The sequence below is a fragment of the Heteronotia binoei genome, chromosome 8 (genome assembly GCF_032191835.1).
Source record: "Heteronotia binoei isolate CCM8104 ecotype False Entrance Well chromosome 8, APGP_CSIRO_Hbin_v1, whole genome shotgun sequence".
NCBI lineage: Eukaryota > Metazoa > Chordata > Lepidosauria > Squamata > Gekkonidae > Heteronotia > Heteronotia binoei.
This window is the reverse complement of record NC_083230.1, coordinates 128,177,270-128,199,608: the sequence shown is the minus strand read 5'-3', so window position 1 is coordinate 128,199,608 and position 22,339 is coordinate 128,177,270. Positions and strand designations below refer to the sequence as shown.

General features: G+C 54.3%; 1 protein-coding gene across 1 annotated transcript in view; it reads right to left on the bottom strand.

Annotated features, from left to right (window-relative positions):
• Positions 1-2,374: 2,374 nt before the first annotated feature.
• The window catches only part of LOC132576669 (filamin-C), a 204,861-nt gene continuing 184,896 nt past the window's right edge, over positions 2,375-22,339 (bottom strand). Inside the window, exons 37-44 of the mRNA XM_060246039.1 lie at positions 17,167-17,436; positions 14,780-14,917; positions 13,936-14,051; positions 10,174-10,306; positions 8,956-9,132; positions 7,455-7,673; positions 5,197-5,412; positions 2,375-2,601 (exon numbers count right to left, since the gene is read on the bottom strand). Of these exons, the coding sequence (XP_060102022.1) occupies positions 2,414-2,601; positions 5,197-5,412; positions 7,455-7,673; positions 8,956-9,132; positions 10,174-10,306; positions 13,936-14,051; positions 14,780-14,917; positions 17,167-17,436 (1,457 nt within the window). The 3' untranslated portion in view covers positions 2,375-2,413. The remainder of the gene's footprint in view (positions 2,602-5,196; positions 5,413-7,454; positions 7,674-8,955; positions 9,133-10,173; positions 10,307-13,935; positions 14,052-14,779; positions 14,918-17,166; positions 17,437-22,339) is intronic.

Below are 22,339 nucleotides of genomic sequence, written 5' to 3'. Positions count from 1 at the left end.
TGACTACCCCTTGAGTCCCGGATCCGTTTCAAGGCGTCAGTCCTTACCTTTAAGGCCCTTTATGGTCGGGGGGCCTGCATATCTCTGGGATCGCCCCACCCCATGTGAGCCACCCCGGGCCCCGAGGTCAGCTGCACAACATCTTCTTGTAATCCCTGACTGGCTTCGACAAAGGCCGGGGCCTTTTTGGTCTGAGCCCCCACCTGGTGGAATGAGCTCCCGCTAGAGATCCGGGCCCTGCGGGAGCTTATCTAAATTTCGCAGGGCCTGTAAGACAGAGCTCTTCTGCCAGGGCTTCAATCGATCCAGCAGGTGTCCCTTGAAGTCATTGCCCGCCCCGCCCCTCCCAGCACCTCATTGGCACCTTACCATCTAGGTGCTTAAGTTATGCCGAATACTTTCAGCCTATATGTGATGACTTGCACGGTCTTCCTTAGTTCTGTAAAACTGATATTATGTAGTCTGGATGTGGTTTGTTTTAAGGTTTCTGTAAGGTTCTGTAAGGCTAGGCTGCGGGAGCTGCATTGGCTGCCAATTGTTTACCGAGTTCGTTACGTGCTGGTTATTACCTTTAAAGCCCTATATGGCCGAGGACCTGTTTACCTTAGGGACCGCCTCTCTCCATATGTTCCCCAGAGAGCACTACGATCCAGCTCACAAAATCTCCTGGAAGTACCTGGGCCTAAAGAGGCCAGACTAAAAATAACTAGAGAACAGGCCTTCTCTATAAAAGCACCCCAATGGTGGAACCAGCTGCCGGAAGAGGTGCGGGCCCTACAGGACCTTAGCCAATTCCGTAGGGCGTGTAAAACCGCCCTCTTCCGGCTAGCCTTTCAAGATGGAGCCTGAAATAAACATCACGCCATCACTAATGCTAATAACTGAGATAACAGCGAGTAGAGATTATTTTAGACTGTTTTTAGATTGTTTTAGACTATGTAAAATTTAATAGTAAATTGTAAATTTTATTGAATTGTATAACTGTTTTATTGTTCAATATGGCTTTGCCATGCCTGTAAGCTGCCCTGAGCGTGCCTTGGCGGGGAGGGCGGGGTATAAATAAAATTTTATTATTATTATTATTTAATGTTGTGAGCCGCCCAGAGCCCGCTTGCGGGATAGGGCAGGGCATCCGAAAAATTAGATTCAATTCAATAAGATCAGCAAAAGACCAGATTCAGCCATGACGGTTAATAGCAAGTCACCTTTATTGCTGGCGGCAACTCTCTGCTCGGCCTTGGCTACCATTGGCTAGTGGAGGTGCCAATCCAGCCCTGTAGGACACACGCAACCACAAAACACCACGCTAAAAAAATGTCCCTCCCCCCCCAACCCCCCCCCCCCCCCCCCCCGTGAGGGGAATTCAGTGACAAACGTCCCTCCCCTCAAAGGCCCGGATTCTTACCCCGCCCCCGTTTTCCCTCAGATATTTTAATTTTTTTTCCTTCTTCCATTTTTTTTTTTTTTTTAAATCCTCTCTCTTCCGTTTGGGCTCTCCTCCTTCACAGTGATGGCCGCCGAAGAGAGGGCAAAGGTTGTGGCGAATGGCTCAGGGGAAAGCTACGCGTCGCCCCCTCGCTGCGTTTGTCGAATGTAACTTCTGGCACAGCTCTCGGGGTGTTTTGGTGTGAGGTGGGTTGGAGGTCTTCTCGGATTCTGTCCTTTGCCTGACTTCACACACTTGACCGTCGCTTCCTGGGAACGATCCGCTCGTCAGCGTCGTTTCACTTGATCCTTGCCCCCTACTTGTCTGTTGGGGGCCCTACAGTTCAAGGGGTACAGAAGACCCCTCTCTTCACCGATCCACCTGGTCCCTGCCGTAGCCTCTGAACTCTCCTTCCTCAGCTCTCCCTGCTCCAAATCCTTCTCTCCTTCCGTGGAATTATCCTTCCTCAAAGCCAACCTGATGTGGTAAGACTGAGGGATCAGCACCGCTGGGAGGGACAAGACCATGCCGAGTCGCACCCTGCCTCAGTCCCCACTCACTGGCGATGGTGCTGCAGCTGGACTTCCATCAGAACTAAAGCATCCTGGGAACGACGAGCCACCCAATGCTCCCCACGTCATCCTCATTTCCACCACTAGAGGGCATCACACTTCCTGTTCACGGCACCACTTCCTGTCCCATGTCATCACTTCCTTCTGAGATCTGGTTTCAGCCCCTTTCCTTTCTCTCTCCCCAGGCCTCACTGTGACCCTGGCCCGAACTGGCCACGACGATACCCGTCCGCCTCCCCTCCCCCCCCACACCCGATCCCTTAGCCGGGAGACATCATTAAAAGGCAAAGTCCAAACAGGCAAAAAAAAACCCCCCGCATTGTCCCAGAGTTCGTCTTCACACTTGCCCCACCCTCGGGCAACGCAGGTAGGAGGGGCAGGGCGGGGCCAAAAGGAGGTGACCTCCAGAAACCCCCTAGGGCACGTTGACCTGGTAGGGGCTTCCGGGAACGCTCTCGTCCCCCCACTTCACTATGAGGATGTAGTCGCCTTTCTCCTTGACAGTGTAGGTGACGTTGTAGACACGGTTGCCCATGTGCTTCACGTAGACCTCCTCGCAGGGTGTCTTGGGACCATGGACGCCCACCATTAGCATGTTGGTACCTGTGGAGAGAGGAGAGGAGAGACATAGAATCGTAGAGTTGGAAGGGACCTCCAGGGTCATTTAGTCCACACCCCTGCACAATGCAGGAAACTCACACACACCTCCCCCTAAATTCACAGGATCCTCATTGCTGTCAGATGGCCATATAGCCTCTGTTGGAAAACCTCCAAGGAAGGAGAACCCACCACCTCCTGAGGAATCACAGAATCCTAGAGTTGGAAGGGACCTCCAGGATCATCTAGTCGAACCCCCTGCACAATGAAGGAAACGCACAAACGCCTCCCCCTAAATGCACAAGATCCTCATTGCTGTCAGATGGCCATCTAGCCTCTGCTGAAAAACCTCCAAGGAAGGAGAGCCCACCACCTCCCCAGGAGGAAGCCTGTTCCACTGAGGAACCGCTCTAAACTCACAAACACCTCCCCCTAAATTCACAGGATCTTCATGGCTGTCAGATGGCCCTCCAGCCTCTGTTGAAAAACCTCCAAGGAAGGAGAGCCCACCACCTCCTGAGGAAGCCTGTTCCACTGAATAACTGCTCTAATGGTCAGGAAGTTCTTCCTAATAGAATATAGATTCATAGAGTTGGAAGGGACCTCTAGGGTCATCTAGTCCAACCCGGTGCACAATGCAGGAAACTCACAAGAACCTCCCTCTAAATTCACAGGATCCTCATTGCTGTCAGATGGCCATCTAGCCTCTGCTTAATAACCTCCAAGGAAGGAGAGCCCACCACCTCCCGAGGAGGAAGCCTGTTCCAATGAGGAACCACTCTAACGGTGAGGAAGCTCTTCCTAACGTTGAGCCGGAAACTCTTTTTGATTTAATTTCAACCCTTTGGTTCTGGTTCTACCTTCTGGGGCCACAGAAAACAATTCCACACCATCCTCTATAGGACAGCCCTTCAAGGACTTGAAGATAGTGATCCTATCACCTCTCAGCCTCTTCCTCTCCAGGCTAAACATCCCGAGCTCCTTCAGCCTTTCCCCATGGTCTCCAGACCCCTCACCATCTTCGTCGGCCTCCTCTGGACCCGTTCCAGCTTGTCTAGATCCTTCTTAAAATGTGGTACCCAAAACTGAACACAATCCTCCCAGTGACCTAGACTATGGACACCAAGGGATACTGAAAGATGCTCCTGGAAAGCTTATACAGGAGACTGGCTGCCTGGCGCCTCATGTGTCCATGCATTCATGGCCAAAGATGCACCACCCACTAGGACAGTGAATTCAGGTGAAGCCAGGGTTTCCCAAATGTTTCATATCTTGGGCACACTTGATACCACACACAGCAGTTCTGATGGGAAGCGGGGCCCCGTCCGCCTGGGAATTGAGTACGGAACTCCCAGACCTCATATGGATTACTATATTCTGTTCTATGTGGGACTGCCCTTGGAGACTGTCCAGAAACAACTGGTGCAGTATTAGGCAGGCTGACTGCTGTCAGAGGCTAGCTACCGGGAATGTATGTTACCCATTTTGGAACAATTACATTGGCAGCCAGTCTGTTTCGAGTTCAATTCAAAGTGCTGGTTGATTGTCTACTTCCACAGGTCCTCATGTGGCAGCCACTTTGGGGCTGTATCCACCACACCATGTCAGAATTTCAGAATTCCTGCAGGCTCAAAAAATTCGGGGACCCGCTGTTCTAGCCAGCTTCATGGGGAACAGGTCGAACTATGGAGACTAAAGGAAACTTCTGCATACAAAGGCAACGATTGTGTGAGACAGGAGGCTGGACTAGATGGACCCTCACTGGTCTGATCCAGCAGGGCCCTTCTGATGTTCTTCTCAGGGAAAGGCCTCCGCCTCTCTGCCCTGTTGTTGGCCCTCCAGAGGAACTGGTTGCCCACTGTGTGAGACAGGAGGCTGGACTAGATGAACCCTCACTGGTCTGACCCAGCAAGGCTCTTCTGATGTTCTTATGAAGGCCTCAGCCTCTCTGTCCTGTTGTTGGCCCTCCAGAGGAAAGGGTCGGCCCACTGTGTGAGACAGAAGGCTGGACTAGATGGACCCTCACTGGTCTGATCCAGCAGGGCTCTTCTGATGTTCTTCTCAGGGGAAGGCCTCAGCCTCTCTGCCCTGTTGTTGGCCCTCCAGAGGAACTGGTTGCCCACTGTGTGACACAGGAGGCTGGACTAGATGAACCCTCACTGGTCTGACCCAGCAAGGCTCTTCTGATGTTCTTATGAAGGCCTCAGCCTCTCTGCCCTGTTGTTGGACCTCCAGAGGAACTGGTTGAGGCCACTGTGTGAGACAGGAGGCTGGACTAGATCGACTCTCACTGGTCTGACCCAGCAAGGCTCTTCTGATGTTCTTATGAAGGCCTTGGCCTCTCTGCCCTGTTGTTGGCCCTCCAGAAGAACCGGTCAGCCACTCTGTGAGACAGAAGGCTGGACTAGATGGACCCTCACTGGTCTGATTCAGAAGAGTGCCTCTTTCATTCTTAAAATTATGGCAATAATACTCCAGATCAACAATTTACAGATTTTGGAAGCATACTTGACTGTTGCAAAAACAAAACTCCAATTTCCTTTCCATATTCAATCAAGCCCTCTTCCTCCCACCCCCCTCCACACATTCCACGTCACTCACCTGCCTTGCTGCAGTCGACAGTGAAGGTGTTTTTCTGGCCCACAAAGGCCTTGGTGAGTCCAGGCCCCCTGGCCACCACCTTGCTGGCATCCGAGGAGAATTTGGGCAGGGCACTGTAGCTGCTGCTGCTGCCCATGGAAGATGAGGCCTTGGTGACCGTCTCCACCAGCACGGTGGACGTCTCGTGGAGGCTGTGCCCTCCGGACAGACGAGGCCCTGCAGAGAAAGAGGCGAGAATCACATAAGAGAAGCTATGTGGGTCAGGCCAATGGCCCATCTATTCCAACACTCTGTGTCACAGAAGAACATAAGAGAAGCCATGTTGGATCAGGCCAATGGCCCCTCCAGTCCAACACTCTGTGTCACAGAAGAACATAAGAGAAGCCATGTTGGATCAGGCCAATGGCCCCTCCAGTCCAACACTCTGTGTCACACAATGGCCAAAAAAATGGGTGCCATCAGGAGATCTACCAGTGGGGCCAGGATAGTAGAAGCCCTCCCACTGTGGCCCCCCAAGCACCCAGAATACAGAGCATCACTTCCCCAGACAGAGAGTTCCAACAACATGCTGTGGCTAAATGCCACTGATGGACCTCTGCTCCATACATTTATCCAATCCGCTCTTGAAGCTGGCTATACTGCCACCACACACAGGTCACCATCAGCTCCAGAGGGAAATAACGGCCAAGTAAAGTAAGCTGACCCTTCTCCTTCTTGTTTCAGTCATAGGCCAAGAGAGGTCTTTCGGGTTCAAGAAGGCTTTTCAAGTTATTTGAGGGACCAAGTCCCAACCACTCCCTCTCCCTGGTCAAAGTAAGCCCCCCAAGCCCAGATAATATAGGTCTAGAGGATACTAGGGCTGCCAACCTCCAGGGAGGTCCTGGAGGTTTCCCAGAATGACAACTGTTCTAGGGTTTTACCTGGAGATTTCCTGCTATTACAATAAGTACATAAGAGAAGCCATGTTGGATCAGGCCAATGGCCCATCCAGTCCAACACTTTGTGTCACACAGTGGCCAAAAAACCCAGGTGCCATCAGGAGGCCCATCAGTGGGGCCAGGACACTAGAAGCCCTCCCAAGGTGCCCCCCCAAGCACCAAGAATATAGAGCATCCGTGCCCCAGACAGAGAGTTCCAACAATACGTTGAGGCTAATAGCCACTGATGGACCTCTGCTCCATTTGTTTCCTCAGTCCCCTTTTGAAGCTGTCTATGCTTGTAGCCGCCACCACCTCCTGTGGCAGTGAATTCAATGTGTTAATCACCCTTTGGGTGAAGAAGGACTTCCATTTATCCATTCTAACCTGACTGCTCAGCTGCGGCTCAGTGGCAGAGCCTCTGCTTGGCATGCAGAAGGTCCCAGGTTCAATCCCCAGCATCTCCAGTTGAAAGGACCAGGTAGGAGGAGATGGGAAAGACCTCTGCCTGAAACCCTGGAGAGCCTTGAAGTGGGGCTGTGGCTCAGTGGCAGAGCCTCTGCTTGGCATGCAGAAGGTCCCAGGTTCAATCTTCAGCATCTCCAGTTAAAAGGACCAGGCAGGAGGTGATGGGAAAGACCTCAGCCTGAGACCTGGAGAGCCATGAAGTGGAGGTGTGGCTCAGTAGGAGAACCTCTGCTTGGCATGCAGAAGGTCCCAGGTTCGATCCCCAGCATCTCCAGTTAAAAGGACCAGGCAGGAGGTGATGGGAAAGACCTCAGCCTGAGACCCTGGAGAGCCATGAAGTGGGGCTGTGGCTCAGTGGTAGAGCCTCTGCTTGGCATGCAGAAGGTCCCAGGTTCAATCCTCAGCATCTCCAGTTAAAAGGACCAGGCAGAAGGTGATGGGAAAGACCTCAGCCTGAGACCCTGGAGAGCCATGAAGTGGGGCTGTGGTTCACTGGCAGATCCTCTGCTTGGCATGCAGAAGGTCCCAGGTTCCATCCCCGGCATCTCCAGTTAAAAGGACCAGGCAGAAGGGGATGGGAAAGACCTCTGCCTGAGGCCCTGGAAAGCCATGAAGTGGGGCTGTGGCTCAGTGGTAGACATTTGCTTGGCATGCGGAAGGGGATGGGAAGGACCTTTCTCTGCCTGAGACCCTGGAGAGCAGCTGCCAGCCTAAGCAGGCAATACTGACCCTGATGGACCCCGAGGGTCTGGTTGAGGATGAGGCAGCTTCAAATGTGACTGCCCACAAAAGGCTCCCAGAGGCCAGGTCAGCAGAGGCAGCAGCTCCCACACAGGCTCAAGCGTTATTATCACCGCCCGGTTCTCCTCTTACCTGTGACCTTGGCCTTGAAGGGGCTGCCCACAATGTGCTGGGGCCCTCCGTACTTGATGGAGATGAGGTAGTTGCCCGGCGCCATGGGCATATAAGTGACCTTGTGGCCCTCGGGGCACTCTTGACAGTCCATCTGCACCTTGGAGGGCCCGTCGATGGTGACCGAGAGGGCGCCTGAGCCGGCGTTCCGTGTCTTGACGAAGAACTCCGAGGAGACGCCTGTTGGAAGAAAGAGGGGACGTTAGAAAGGGGAAGACTGTGAGGGAGTGACGGGGCAAGGCTGCGTGTGATCGAAGCCTTCATAAGATGGTTATTTGAAAGATGGTTTACTGCAGGCTTGAATGGAGTGGCTCCCTTTTCTTTTGTAAGGAGTTTTTTCCCACCATCCAAGGTCGGACCCCTTCCCTTTGAGGGCCATGCAAGGGGATAAACATACAGAGCAGAGGTCCATGAGTGGCTATTAGCCTGGAGGTTGGGCATAGATGGAACTCTCTGTCTGGGGCAGTGATGCTCTGTATTCTTAATGCATGGGTGGGGGGGGGAGTGGGAGGGCTTCTAGTGTCCTGGCCCCACTGGTGGACCTCCTGATGGAACCTGGGTTTTTTTGGCCACTGTATGACACAGAGTGTTGGACTGGATGGACCATAGGCCTGATCCAACATGGCTTCTTATATGGTCTTATGTGACACAGAGTGTTGGACTCGATGGGCCATTGGCCTGATCCAACATGGCTTCTCTTATGTTCTTATGTGACACAGAGTGTTGGACTGGATGGGCCATTGGCCTGATCCAACATGGCTTCTCTTATGTTCTTCTGTGACACAGAGTGTTGGACTGGATGGGCCATTGGCCTGATCCAACATGGCTCCTCTTATGTTCTTATATCTGGGGCAAATGATGCTCTGTATTCTTGATGCATGGGTGGGGGGGCAAAGTGGGAGGGCTTCTAGTGTCCTGGCCCCACTGGTGGACCTCCTGATGGCACCTGGTTCTTTTTGGCCACTGTATGACACAGAGTTTTGGACTGGATGGGCCACTAGCCTGATCCAACATGGCTTATCTTATGTTCTTATGTGACTCAGAGTGTTGGACTGGATGGGCCATTGGCCTGATCCCACATGGCTTATCTTATGTTCTCAAGTGTGACACAGTGTGTTGGACTGAATGGGCCATTGGCCTGATCCAACATGGCTTCTCTTCTGTTCGTATGTGACTCAGGGCTGGACTGGATGGGCCACTGGCCTGATCCAACATGGCTTTCTGGAGTTCTGGCCCCACTGGTGAACTTTCTGATGGCACCTGGGCCACTTTGTGACACAGAGTGTTGGACTAGAGGGGCCACTGGCCACATCCAATATGGCTTCTTTTATCTTCTTATGATCCATGTACCAGTTGCAAAGAATTGGGGCCTTCTGCCACAAAATCTACCTGCGGCAAATCAAGATATGGGAGTCCACTTCAAGGGAAGTCTCCTTTCCCAAACAGAAGGGGAGGGGCTTACCTGTAGTTCCACCCTCCAGCCCTGGGCCGTAGGCTGTGACAAGACCCGGGTCGCCCGCCTGGCTCTGTTCCCCTACCCGGATCTTGAAAGGGCTGCCGGGGATGTGCCTGCCGTTGAACCTGACGTCGATGGAGTGAACGCCGTTCTCGTGAGGGATGAAGCGGATGGCATATTTGTCTAAGGGAAGGAGGGAAACCAGATGCGTCATGGGCCCACACGCTGTCTTTTCCACTCAAGCATTCCCCTTGCTATAACCCCTATTCCCCATGCCTTTTGGCCAACATGAGTGTTGGACTGGATGGGCCATTGGCCTGATCCAACACGACTTCTCTTACGTTCTTATGTCACACAGAGTGTTGGCCTGATCCAACATGACTTCTCTTATGTCCTTATGTGACACAGAGTGTTGGACATGGATCATTGGCCTGATTCGACATGGCTTCTCTTATGTTCTTCTGTGACACAGAGTGTTGGACTGGACAACCTCTGCCAGAGCTATCGCTGACCCAAGGCCATGCCAGCAGGTGCAAGTGGAGGAGTGGGGAATCAAACCCGGTTCTCCCAGATAAGAGAGCTCTGGCTGACCCAAGGCCATTCCAGCAGGTGCAAGTGGAGGAGTGGGGAATCAAACCAGGTTCTCCCAGATAAGAGATCTCTGGCTGACCCAAGGCCATTCCAGCAGGTGCAAGTGGAGGAGTGGGGAATCAACCCCGGTTCTCCCAGATAAGAGTCCGCCCACTTAAGCACTACACCAAACTGGCTCTAGTAGCTGAGTCCCTTTCACCGGCCACTTTCCTTTTGTGGGTCAGCAGAATAGGACGGGGTAGAAAGAAGAAGAGGAGAATGGATTTATACCCCACCCTTCGCTAGCCAAAGGAGTTTCAGAGCAGCTTACAAATCTCCTTTCTCTTCCCCACAACCGACAGCCTGCATGGCAGGTGGGGCTGAGAGAGTTCTGACTGGACTGCTCTTGAGCAGAACGGCCTTGAGAGAACTTGTGGCTGACCCAAGTTCACATCAGTAGCTGCAATGTGGAGGAGGGGGGAATCAAACCCGGTTCGCCCAGATAAGAGCCCGTGCACTTCTCCACTACACCAAACTGGCTTTCCTGTTGTGCCGCTGGGCACCAGCTAGCATCCCTTCATTCAAAGGACTGAAATTCCTCTTTCTTCTTCTGCAAACCTCTTGAGATCCTGCCTTGCTCTGCACGCTACTCACCACTGTCCAGCTCCGAGACGTAGCACTCCTCCACCAGCCCGGAGGGTGTGTGAACCTTTGCGTCGATTACTCCGCGGGCCCCATTCAGCTGCACTGCGAAGGAAGCCGGCTGGTTCACCTTCAAGCCAGTCTCCTGCAGGTGGGAAACAGGGAAAAGACGCAACGGAGGAATTTACACTAGGATTACCAGGCCTTTATCAGGGGTGGGAGATCCTCCACATCAGGGTCCCTCCCCCAGTGCTGATCAGCTGGTCGGCAGAAGACATACTGGCAGAAAAACTAGGCTTCGGCCTGTGTTGCCAGCAACGCAGCGATGTCACTTCTGGTGCGCACTGGAAGTGATGTCATTGCATTGCCAGTCACAGAAGAGTGCTCTGGCATTCGGGCAAAACCCGACTTCGACTAAGTTGGGTAAAAACCATTTCTACCGTAGAGTTTTTGGTCAGATACCAAAGTGTCCCTGGCGACATGATGGCATCACTTCTGACATGCCCTTCACTTCCGGTAAGCCCCCACCCACTCCCTGACCGTCGTCCCTGGCAACCCTAGTATGTGCTATGGATGCCAACATAGGGAGGTATAATAAACACCAGCACCCGGAGATTGTGACTGCTTTGAGACTCAGATTCACAGTATAGGGCGGGAGATAAATCCAATATCTTCTTCTTCTTTTAAGGACAACTCCCACGAGAGCTATGGCTGACCCAAGGCCATTCCAGCAGGTGCAAGTGCAGGAGTGGGGAATCCAACCCGGTTCTCCCAGATAAGAGAGCTCTGGCTGACCCAAGGCCATTCCAGCAGCTGCAAGTGGAGGAGTGGGGCATGAAACCCGGTTCTCCCAGATATGAGAGCTCTGGCTGACCCAAGGCCATTCCAGCAGCTGCAAGTGGAGGAGTGGGGAATAAAACCCAGTTCTCCCAGATAAGAGAGCTCTGGCTGACCCAAGGCCATTCCAGCAGCAGCAAGTGGAGAAGGGGGGAATCAAACCCGGTTCTCCCAGATAAGAGAGCTCTGGCTGACCCAAGGCCATTCCAGCAGCTGCAAGTGGAGGAGTGGGGAATCCAACCCGGTTCTCCCAGATAAGAGAGCTCTGGCTGACCCAAGGCCATTCCAGCAGGTGCAAGTGGCGGAGTGGGGAATCCAACCTGGTTCTCCCAGATAAGAGAGCTCTGGCTGACCCAAGACCATTCCAGCAGCTGCAAGTGGAGGAGTGGGGAATCAAACCCGGTTCTCCCAGATAAGAGAGCTCTGGCTGACCCAAGGCCATTCCAGCAGGTGCAAGTGGAGGAGTGGGGAATCAAACCCGGTTCTCCCAGATAAGAGAGCTCTGGCTGACCCAAGGCCATCCCAGCAGCTGCAAGTGGAGGAGGGGAGAATCAAACCCGGTTCTCCCAGATAAGAGTCTGCACACTTAACCACTACACCAAACTGACTCTAGTAGCTGAGTCCCTTTCACCGGCCACTTTCCTTTTGTGGGTCAGCAGGATAGGACAGGGTGGAGAGAAGAAGAGTGCTGGTGCTGGTGTTTATTATACAGCTTTTTGTAGCCTGCGGTCCCTTAGACGGATTGCCAACTTGGCGATCTCTTGGAATTACAACCATTCTCCAGGCCATGCAGATCCGTCCCTCTGCAGAAAATAACACATGGTCAGATGCCTAAAGAACTACCCTTATGCTATTCCAATCAATACTATCTTCACATCAATCCATTCAAAGGTAAGTCCAAGTCATTATCCATGCGATTAATTCCAGTGTGATGTTATTGTACTAACCCAGTCAAGGGCTTGTGCAATGTCTCTTTCATTTTTAATACGGTGCCAAATCTGGAATCTCGGGTTGGACGCCCCAAAACCACCTCCAACATAGCTTGCCAGTCGGTTAGCTCGTTTCAGTCAGGAATTAATCGTATTGATAATGACTTGGACTTACCTTTGAAGGGATTGATGTGAAAATAATATTGATTGAAATCGAAGAATTGCAGATTTACACCCCGCCCTTCTCTCTGAATCAGGGACTCAGAGCGGCTTGCAATCTCCTATATCTTCTTCCCCCACAACAGATTAAGTGCAGTTCTTTAGTAATCTCACCAATGCTCTCTCTAAGCTGTGGAGTCCTGTGAGCAGCAATTCTACTTTGTGAGCTCCTGGCCTTAAAGTCGTGAGCTGCTGCATCCGTTGGCTTGCTCTGGGGCTATTTTTCATGAGCTAAGACAAAAAGGCATGAGCCGGAGGCTAAAAAACTGTGAGCAAGCTCATGCCAACTCAGCGTAGAGGAAACATCGAATCTGACCGCAGTCTGCAAAAAAAACATCTGGAGAGCTCCCGTTGGCCACCCCTGGAATACTTGTAAAGGAGGCAAATCTACAGGCATAGCCAGCTTCAAGAGGGGATTGGATCAACACATGGAGCAGAGGTCCATCAGTGGCTCTTAGCCACGGGGTATTGATGGAACTCTCTGTCTGGGGCAGGGGTGCTCTGTCTTCTTGGTGCTTGGGGGGGCACAGTGGGAGGTCTTCTGGAGCTCTGCCTCTGCTGGTGGACCTCCTGATGGCACCTGGGTTTTGGCCCCTGTGTGACATACAGCAGGGGTGGCCAACGTTAGCTCTCCAAATGTTTTTTGCCTACAACTTTCATCAGCCTCAGCCATCGGCCATGCTGGCTGGGGCTGATGGGAGTTGTAGGCAAAAAACATCTGGAGAGCTACTGTTGGCCACCCCTGGAATACTTGAAAAGGAGGCAAATCTACAAGCATAGCCAGCTTCAAGAGGGGATTGGATCAACACATGGAGCAGAGTTCCATCTGTGGCTCTTAGCCACGGGGTATTGATGGAACTCTCTGTCTGGGGCAGGGGTGCTCTGTCTTCTTGGTGCTTGGGGGGGCACAGTGGGAGGTCTTCTGGAGCTCTGCCTCTGCTGGTGGACCTCCTGATGGCACCTGGGTTTTGGCCCCTGTGTGACATACAGCAGGGGTGGCCAACGTTAGCTCTCCAAATGTTTTTTGCCTACAACTTTCATCAGCCTCAGCCATCGGCCATGCTGGCTGGGGCTGATGGGAGTTGTAGGCAAAAAACATCTGGAGAGCTACTGTTGGCCACCCCTGGAATACTTGAAAAGGAGGCAAATCTACAAGCATAGCCAGCTTCAAGAGGGGATTGGATCAACACATGGAGCAGAGTTCCATCTGTGGCTCTTAGCCACAGGGTATTGATGGAACTCTCTGTCTGGGGCAGGGGTGCTCTGTCTTCTTGGTGCTTGGGGGGGGCACAGTGGGAGGTCTTCTGGAGCTCTGCCCCTGCTGGTGGACCTCCTGATGGCACCTGGGTTTTGGCCCCTGTGTGACATAGAGCAGGGGTGACCAACGTTAGCTCTCCAGATGTTTTTTGCCTACAACTCCCATCAGCCCCAGCCATCAGCCATGCTGGCTGGGGCTGATGGGAGTTGTAGGCAAAAAACATCTGGAGAGCTACCGCTCTATGGCATTATACCCCGCTGAGGTCTCTCCAACTTCTCCAGATTCCACCCCCAAATCTCCAGGAATTTCCCAACTTAGAGCTGGCAACCCTGTGTTCCAGCTCCTCTTTGAAGGCTGAGATGGTTCGAGGTCTTCTGTCCCCCAAGCAAGGCAGACGCATCGCTACCATGTTCTGGGAAAACAGAACCACGATCCCAACCCTCCCTTCCCACTCCTCGTTGTCAGCAGCGGTGTTCCAAGACCCGACATTCCTCCTCCCTGCAGGGGGCGCCAGACCACGCCGGCTGGTACCTGGAGGCTGGTGACGGTCAGGCGGTGGGCGTCATCCGAGAGCGAGGCCACCGGGACCACGAAAGGACTGTCGGGGATGTGTTCGTCGTTGAATTTGATGGATACCTCGTAGTCACCTGAGGGAGGGGAGAGAGAGGGCTGCGGTCACCCATCGCTTCCATGCTTGATTGGGGAGGGACGGTGGCTCAGTGGTAGAGCATCTGCTTGGGAAGCAGAAGGTCCCAGGTTCAATCCCTGGCATCTCCAAAAAAGGGTCCAGGCAAATAGGTGTGAAAAACCTCAGCTTGAGGCCCAGGAGAGCAGGGGAGGGACGGTGGCTCAGTGGTAGAGCATCTGCTTGGGAAGCAGAAGGTCCCAGGTTCAATCCCCGGCATCTCCAACTAAAAGGGTCCAGGCAAATAGGTGTGAAAAACCTCAGCTTGAGGCCTAGCAGAGCAGGGGAGGGACGGTGGCTCAGTGGTAGAGCATCTGCTTGGGAAGCAGAAGGTCCCAGGTTCAATCCCCAGCATCTCCAACTCTCTTATGTTCTTCCCGGGGATTGAACCTGGGACCTTCTGCTTCCCAAACAGATGCTCTACCACTGAGCCACCGTCCCTCCCTCTTTTTTGTAAGCTCTACAATTTGCAGGTGATATAAAACGGAGGCCCCTGTGACAGGCCCGGTGATGCATTCCAGGTACTACCCGATATCATTACGGACACCTCAGCGGGTCGGGATGTGGGGCTGCAGGTGGGAGTCAGAAGGGGAGCAGGGAGGGCCCCGGAGCATGCTCTGCCTGGGATGCCCCCAAACCCAGAAGCAGACCCGCGTCTGCCAGCATCCCAGCCTGAGGCGCCCCTCCTACCTGCTTCTTGGACGATGTAGGAGACCCCACAGGAGCCGTCTTTCCGGTCCTCAAAGGCGATCTCGGCCTTGCTGGGGCCCTCGACCGCGATGGACAGGCCGCCGGCACCTGCCTCCCGGGTCCAGATGCTGAACTCAGCTGGGAGGAGAAAGAGAGGGGGGAACGATCAGAAAAACCCTAACAAAAATCCCGGCACCTTCTCCTGCTCTTCTCCTGCTCGGCGGGCCAAAATGGCCACAGCCAAAGTTATTTTATCTAGCTAGAATGAGTCCAGAGGAGGGCGACGAAGATGGTGAGGGGTCTGGAGACCAAGTCCTATGAGGAAAGGTTGAAGGAGCTGGGCATGTTTAGCCTGGAGAGGAGGCGGCTGAGAGGTGATAGGATCACCATCTTCAAATACTGGAAGGGCTGTCATCGAAAGGATGGTGTGGAATTGTTTTCTGTGGCCCAAAAAAATAAGACCAGAACCAACAGGTTGAAATTTAATCAAAAGAGTTTCCAGCTCAACATCAGGAAGAACTTCCTGACCGTTAGAGCAATTCCTCAGTGGAACAGGCTTCCTCGGGAGGTGGTGGGCTCTCCTTCCTTGGAGGTTTTTCAACAGAGGCTAGAGGGCCATCTGACAGCAATGAGGATCCTGTGAATTTAGGGGGAGGGGTTTGTGAGTTTAGAGCGGTTCCTCAGTGGAACAGGCTTCCTCGGGAGGTGGTGGGCTCTCCTTGCTTGAAGGTTTGTCAACAGAGGCTAGAGGGCCATCTGACAGTAATGAGGATCCTGTGAATTTAGGGGGAGGGGTTTGTGAGTTTAGAGCTGTTCCTCAGTGGAACAGGCTTCCTCGGGAGGTGGTGGGCTCTGCTTCCTTGGAGTTTTTTAAACAGAGGCTAGATGGCCATCTGACAGCAATGAGGATCCTGTGAATTTAGGGGGGAGGTGTTTTTGAGTTTCCTGCATTGTGCAGGGGGTTGGACTAGATGACCCTGGAGATCCCTTCCAACTCTATGATTCTATTGGTTCTGGGTTACCTTTCCACCCAAAGAGGGTCCCCCCGAGGAAGAAGAAGATATTGGATTTATACCCTGCCCTCCGCTCTGAATCTCAGAGCGGCTTACAACCTCCTTTACCTTCCCCCCCCCCACACACACACAGAACAGACATCCTGTGAGGTAGGTGGGGCTGAGGGAGCTCTCCCAGAAGCTGCCCTTTCAAGGACAACCTCTGCCAGAGCTATGGCTGACCCAAGACTGTTCCAGCAGCTGCAAGTGGAGGAGCAGGGAATCAAACCCATGTTTTGTTAGTCTAGAACAAAACCAGTCATTGCTTTCACACGCTCTGAATGATGCACTTTTAATCCACTTTCAATACACTTTAGTGATTGTTTGCAAGTGGATTTTACCATTTCACACAGTAGAACCCAGTAGCAAAGCGCACTGAAAGCGGATTGAAAGTGCATTGGATTTTTGCCATTTCACAGAATAGAGTCCAGTCGCAAAGTGCATTGGAAGTAGATTGAAAGTACATTGGATTTTGCCATTTTGCACAATAACATTCAGGGGCAAAGTGCACCGAAAGTGGATTGAAAATGCGCTGGATTTCACAAATAGCCAATATATTCCCAGGAATGAGTTCCAAGTGCTGGCATTGCAAACAATTTAAGGGTTGGTTTGCACATATGTGGTGGGAGTGTGAAGAGGTTAAACCCTTCTGGGGGGAAATTATTCAATTTATTAGAAAAGTCTGCAATGTACCATTGGCTTTAATATGATGTTGTTAAGCACAATAGGAAGTCCGGCACTAAGTAGACCCACTCAAAACCTTGTCAAGGCAATGATACTAGCGGGGAAGGCGGTCATCGCTTTGGGGTGGAAAGATAAAAGTCAATGGTCAGTAGAAATCTGGCACAGCTATTTGTTTGATTACATACAGTCTGACATCGTGGCAACAATCAACAAGGATTCCACGTGGGATGATAAAGTCAAGGAAATCGAGACCAGATGGAACCCTTATTTAGAGTGGATCTCAGGAGAAGCAAGGAAGGACATTCAGTGGAAGATCAGGACTTTGTGCCCTTGGCTGAGGGGGAAAGACTAAGAGAAGATGGGGAGGGTTGGGGGGGGGGAGGGTTATTTGTAATTCCAACATTCATATGTTGTAATGGTCAATTGTACAAGAGTCAATAAAACATAAAAATATTTTTTAAAAAAAAGAAAAGAAAAAAAAAAGAAAGTGCGCTGGGTTTTGCCGTTTCACAAAGTAAAATCCAGGTGCAAAGTGGATCGAAAGTGCATTATTCACCATGTGTAAAAGCGTCAGCATATTGGGAAGGTATGCATTCATATTTTCCAGCGCTTTAATACTTCTAGCCTTGGCTCCCGCCCCACAGACCTTACCTGGCACTCCGGCCACGCCCCTCTCCAAGCCGGTGCCTCCTGCTCGCACCTTGTGGGCGCCCCCTTCTCCCAGCGGCCCCACGGTGAATTGGAAAGGGCTGCCCGGCACATGCTGACCACGGTACTTGACGTTCACAGTATGGGGGCCCATTTCTTGGGGCACGAAGCGTACGGAGTAGGCACTGTCTTCTCCTTCAATGATTTCTGCCTCGGCCATCTTTCCTGACGGGCTGGTCACTTGGGCGGTCATCGCCTGTAACCCTGCCTCACCTGTAACTGGGACGAGAAGACAGAGGAACAGGTCAACCAATCACTCGTAAATGGGCTGGACAGTCCAAGAGGCTCAACCAATCCTGAGTGCCTTCTGAGACAGCCCCCCCCCCCCGTCCAACCAAATGGTGCGACCGGACGCTTTGATCAAATGTCAGGGATCTAGGGTTGCCAGACTCCAGGTGGGGCCTGGAGATCTCCCAGAATTACAACTGATTCCTTTATTTTATTTATTCATTTGGTGAATTTATATTCCGCCCTTTCCCAAAGGGCTCAGGGCAGATTATGACCAGGTAAAACCAATCGAAGACAATCAAACCAATAAAATGCAATTAAAAACAAAGCACCACATTGTTATATAACAGAGGCGGGCGGGCTCATAGTGTAGGTTTCGAATATAATCAATGGCCCAGGTATAATAATTCAGATGATGGATCCCTGTGGGGGAGGATAACGGATGGTACAGGCAATAAGGAGAAGGACACCCACTTGCCTCCACCAAACAGAACAGCTCCGTCTTACAGGCCCTATGGACAACAGTGCATTGGAAGTAGACTGAAAGTGCATTGGATTTTGCCGTTTCACTGAGCAGAATCCAGTTGCAAAGTGCATTGGAAGTAAATTGAAAGTGCATTGGATTTTGCCGTTTCACTGAGCAGAATCCAGTTGCAAAGTGCAGTGGTGTAGGGAGGGGGGGCGGGTCGCCCCAGGTCTGGGGGGTCTGGGGGGCCCCTTGGCAATGCCAAGGGGCCCCTCAGAAGCCGGCTGCCTGGGATGTACAAAACCAGCGCCTGCCTCCCCTTCTCTCCCTGCAGAAAGCTGCTAACTCTCACAGAGTTTCTTCGTGCGCAGACTGAGGGCGTGTTGCAGCGGGGAGTCCCCAAGTCCCCCCTTCCTGGGTGTGCGCGAGCGCGTGTGACAAGCTGAGCGTGTCTGGTGCGGGGCAGGAAATTTCCCCTTGGCTCCGTGACCTTGGGCGGTGGGCACCTGTTTCCCAAGCAAGCGGGAGCCCCAGGCGGCATTCCTTGCTCCTTGGCGGGCCCGCCTTTCTGCTCGCGAACTCTGAAGTTGGCTGCAGCCGGCCCCTCCACTCCCCATTGGCCCGGCTGAGCAGGCGCTGACTGGCAGCGGAGGAGCGGGTCTCTGAGGCGGCGGGAGGCAGCGGCTGGTGCTTTTTGCCCCTCGTCGCACTCGAAGCGCCTCGCCTTCCCCTCTCCTCGCGTTCGACCAAAGCCGAGGCGTCTCAGGCGCCGGAGCAAAGGCGGCCGCTGACTTGGGAGTGCCCCATGGCGCCTTCGGCGCAGCAGCTGTAGGCGGCCCGGGCGCGCAGCACTCGAAGAGCCCTCCGCTGGCGCAGGCGGCACCTCCTCGGAACAGGTGAGGGACGGCGAAGGCAGGTGCGCGCCGCGGGAAGGGCTGACCCGAGGGGGCGCCTGGCTCGGAAGCGAAGCCCACGCTGGTTCTTCCAGGTAGCTGTGGGGGGCCGAAAGCCCCAAAGTGTCCTGTGGGGGGTCTGGGGGGCCCACATAAATCTTGGGCCCCAGGCCCCCAAAGTCCTAGCTACGCCCCTGGCAAAGTGCATTGGAAGTAAATTGAAAGTGCATTGGATTTTGCCGTTTCACAGAGTAGAATCCAGTTGCAAAGTGCATTGGAAGTAGACTGAAAGTGCACTGAATTTTGCTGTTTCACACAATAAAATTCAGGGGCAAAGTGCACTGAAAGTAGATTGAAAGTGCACTGTTTCCAGACAACAGAGATCCGTTCCCCTGGAGAAAATGGCTGCTTTGGAGGATGGTCTCTATGGTGAAGCCCCTCCCCTCCCTAAGCTCCACCCCCATATCTCCACGAAGTTCCCAACCTGGAGCTGACAACCCTAACAGTGTCTGCAAATCATTTGTTCCAAACAGTTGTTTCTAGTCCTCGTGGCTGCTAGGGTGACCATAATGTCTGAAGGCCAGCCAGAGACACTGGGGGGGGGGGGGGGGGTGTGCGCGCGCGAAGCGCGCGCGCCGCCGGAAACAGGAAGTGACATCACTTCCGGTGACGTCACTTCCGGTGATGTCATGCCACCACCGGAAACAGGAAGTGGCATCAGGAGTGAGGGAAGGAAGGAAGGAAGGAAGGAAGGAAGGAAGGAAGGAAGGAAGGAAGGAAGGAAGGAAGGAAGGAAGGAAGGAAGGAAGGAAGGAAGGAAGGAAGGAAGGAAGGAAGGAAGGAAGGAAGGGAGGAGGGAGGGAAGAAAGGAAGGCCGCCCCCCGCCCCCCCCCCCCGCTTTCGGCCCCCTTACCTTATTCCAGGGCGGCGGAGTCCAGCGGCGGCAGCGGCGGGGAGTCCTCCGGCGGCGGCCTCGCGGCGAGGGAGGGAGGGAGCTGCCGGCGCTGGCCTCCAGGGACCAGCGCCGGCTGCTCCGCGGCTTCCCCGCGGCCTCCGCTGGTCCCTGGAGGCCCTCCAGAGACTCTGGAGGGCCTCCAGGGACCAGCGGAGGCCGCGGGGAAGCCTTCGCTGGCCGGCGCTGGTCCCCGAAGGCCTTCCAGAGCCTCTGGAAGGCCTTCCGGGACCAGCGCCGGGTGCCCCGCGGCTTCCCCGCGGCCTCCGCTGGTCCCTGGAGGCCCTCCAGAGACTCTGGAGGGCCTACAGGGACCAGCGGAGGCCGCGGGGAAGCCTTCGCTGGCCGGCGCTGGTCCCGGAAGGCCTTCCAGAGCCTCTGGAAGGCCTTCCGGGACCAGCGCCGGGTGCCCCGCGGCTTCCCCGCGGCCTCCGCTGGTCCCTGGAGGCCCTCCAGAGACTCTGGAGGGCCTACAGGGACCAGCGGAGGCCGCGGGGAAGCCTTCGCTGGCCGGCGCTGGTCCCGGAAGGCCTTCCAGAGCCTCTGGAAGGCCTTCCGGGACCAGCGCCGGGTGCCCCGCGGCTTCCCCGCGGCCTCCGCTGGTCCCTGGAGGCCCTCCAGAGACTCTGGAGGGCCTACAGGGACCAGCGGAGGCCGCGGGGAAGCCTTCGCTGGCCGGCGCTGGTCCCCGAAGGCCTTCCAGAGGCTCTGGAAGGCCTTCCGGGACCAGCGCCGGGTGCCCCGCGGCTTCCCCGCGGCCTCTGCTGGTCCCTGGAGGCCCTCCAGAGACTCTGGAGGGCCTCCAGGGACCAGCGGAGGCCGCGGGGAAGCCTTCGCTGGCCGGCGCTGGTCCCCGAAGGCCTTCCAGAGGCTCTGGAAGGCCTTCCGGGACCAGCGCCGGGTGCCCCGCGGCCTCTCCGCGGCTTCCGCTGGTCCCTGGAGGCCCTCCAGAGACTCTGGAGGGCCTCCAGGGACCAGCGGAGGCCGCAGGGAAGCCTTCGCTGGCCGGCGCTGGTCCCCGAAGGCCTTCCAGAGGCTCTGGAAGGCCTTCCGGGACCAGCGCCGGGTGCCCCGCGGCCTCTCCGCGGCCTCCGCTGGTCGCTGGAGGCCCTCCAGAGTCTCTGGAGGGCTTCCAGCGACCAGCGGAGGCCACGGAGAGGCCTCCACCACTGCCGCCGGGCCCCGCGCAGCGGGCGGGGAAGGCGGGAAGTGAGGGAGGGAGCGTCCCTGCGCGTGCGCAGGGGCCCTGCGCAGGCGCAGGGACGCTCCCTCCCTCACTCCCCGCCCGCGCCCGCGGCCCACCGGCTCCGGGGCTGCCTAAACCGGGACCTTTAATGGTCCCGGTATAGGCAGCCCGGGATCCGGGATTGGGTGGCCAGATCCGGGAATGTCCCGGGAGACCGGGACGGTCTGGCCACCCTAGTGGCTGCACAGAAAATCAACAGCCGTCGTTTCCAGGATGCTTCAAAATAAGATGCCCCCCCTCTTTTCCCACAGGAAACTTCCAGGCAGGGCCCGGAGATCTGCAATCACAACCGATTGTCAGACCGCAAAGATCAGTTGACCAAAACGGCTGTTTTGGAGAGGGGACTCTATGGCAAGATATATTCCTCCCCAGGCTTCACCTCAAAATCTCCGGAAATTCCCCCACCCAGAGTTGGCAACCGTAGACCCAGTCACTCGAACCTTCTATCCAGGTCCTTGCCCAGTTCCAGAGTTCCAAATGTGGGTTTATCTGGCCTTCACATCACCCGACACCCTTACCACTTACCAAAAAGTAATCAGAATTAGGGCAAAAGATCGGATGCTACAGTTGGAACAAAGGGCAAACCATGCAGATCTGTGCAAACGTCATGCGTCTTAGGGTTGCCAATCCCCAGGTGGGGGCAGGAGATCCCCCGGTTTGTAGGCCCTTCCCCCGCTTCAGGGTCATCAGAAAGCGGGGGGAGGGGAGGGAAATGTCTGCTGGGAACTCTGTTATTCCCTATGGAGATTTATTCCCATAGAAAATCATGGAGAATTGATCTGCGGATATCCGGGGCTCTGGGGGGGGCTGTTTTTTGGGGTAGCGGCACCAAATTTTCAGTATAGCATCTCATGCCTCTCCCCAAAATACCCCCCAAGTTTCAAAAAGATTGGACCAGGGGGTCCAATTCTATGAGCCCCAAAAGAAGGTGCCCCTATCCATTATTTCCTATGGAAGGAAGGCATTGAAAAGGTGTGCCGTCCCTTTAAATGTGACGGCCAGCACTCCCTTTGGAGTTCAATTATGCTTGTCACAGCCTTGATCTTGGCTCCACCCCTAATGTCTCCTGGCTCCACCCCCAAAGTCCCCAGATATTTCTTAAATTGGACTTGGCAACCCTAATGCGTCTGCATAATTCGTTCAGAGCACTTCCCCCCCCCCCCCCAGAGTATCATCTGCTTTAGGATATCCAGTTGAAAATAAGTAAAATTCTAGATTCAGGTGGTTAGCAGCGTTCCCTCTGAGCTGAGTTAGTGTGAGCTAGCTCACAGATTTTTGGCCATTTTTGTCTTTGCTCAGGACAAGGGGCCCCAGAAGCAGGAGCTCACCGC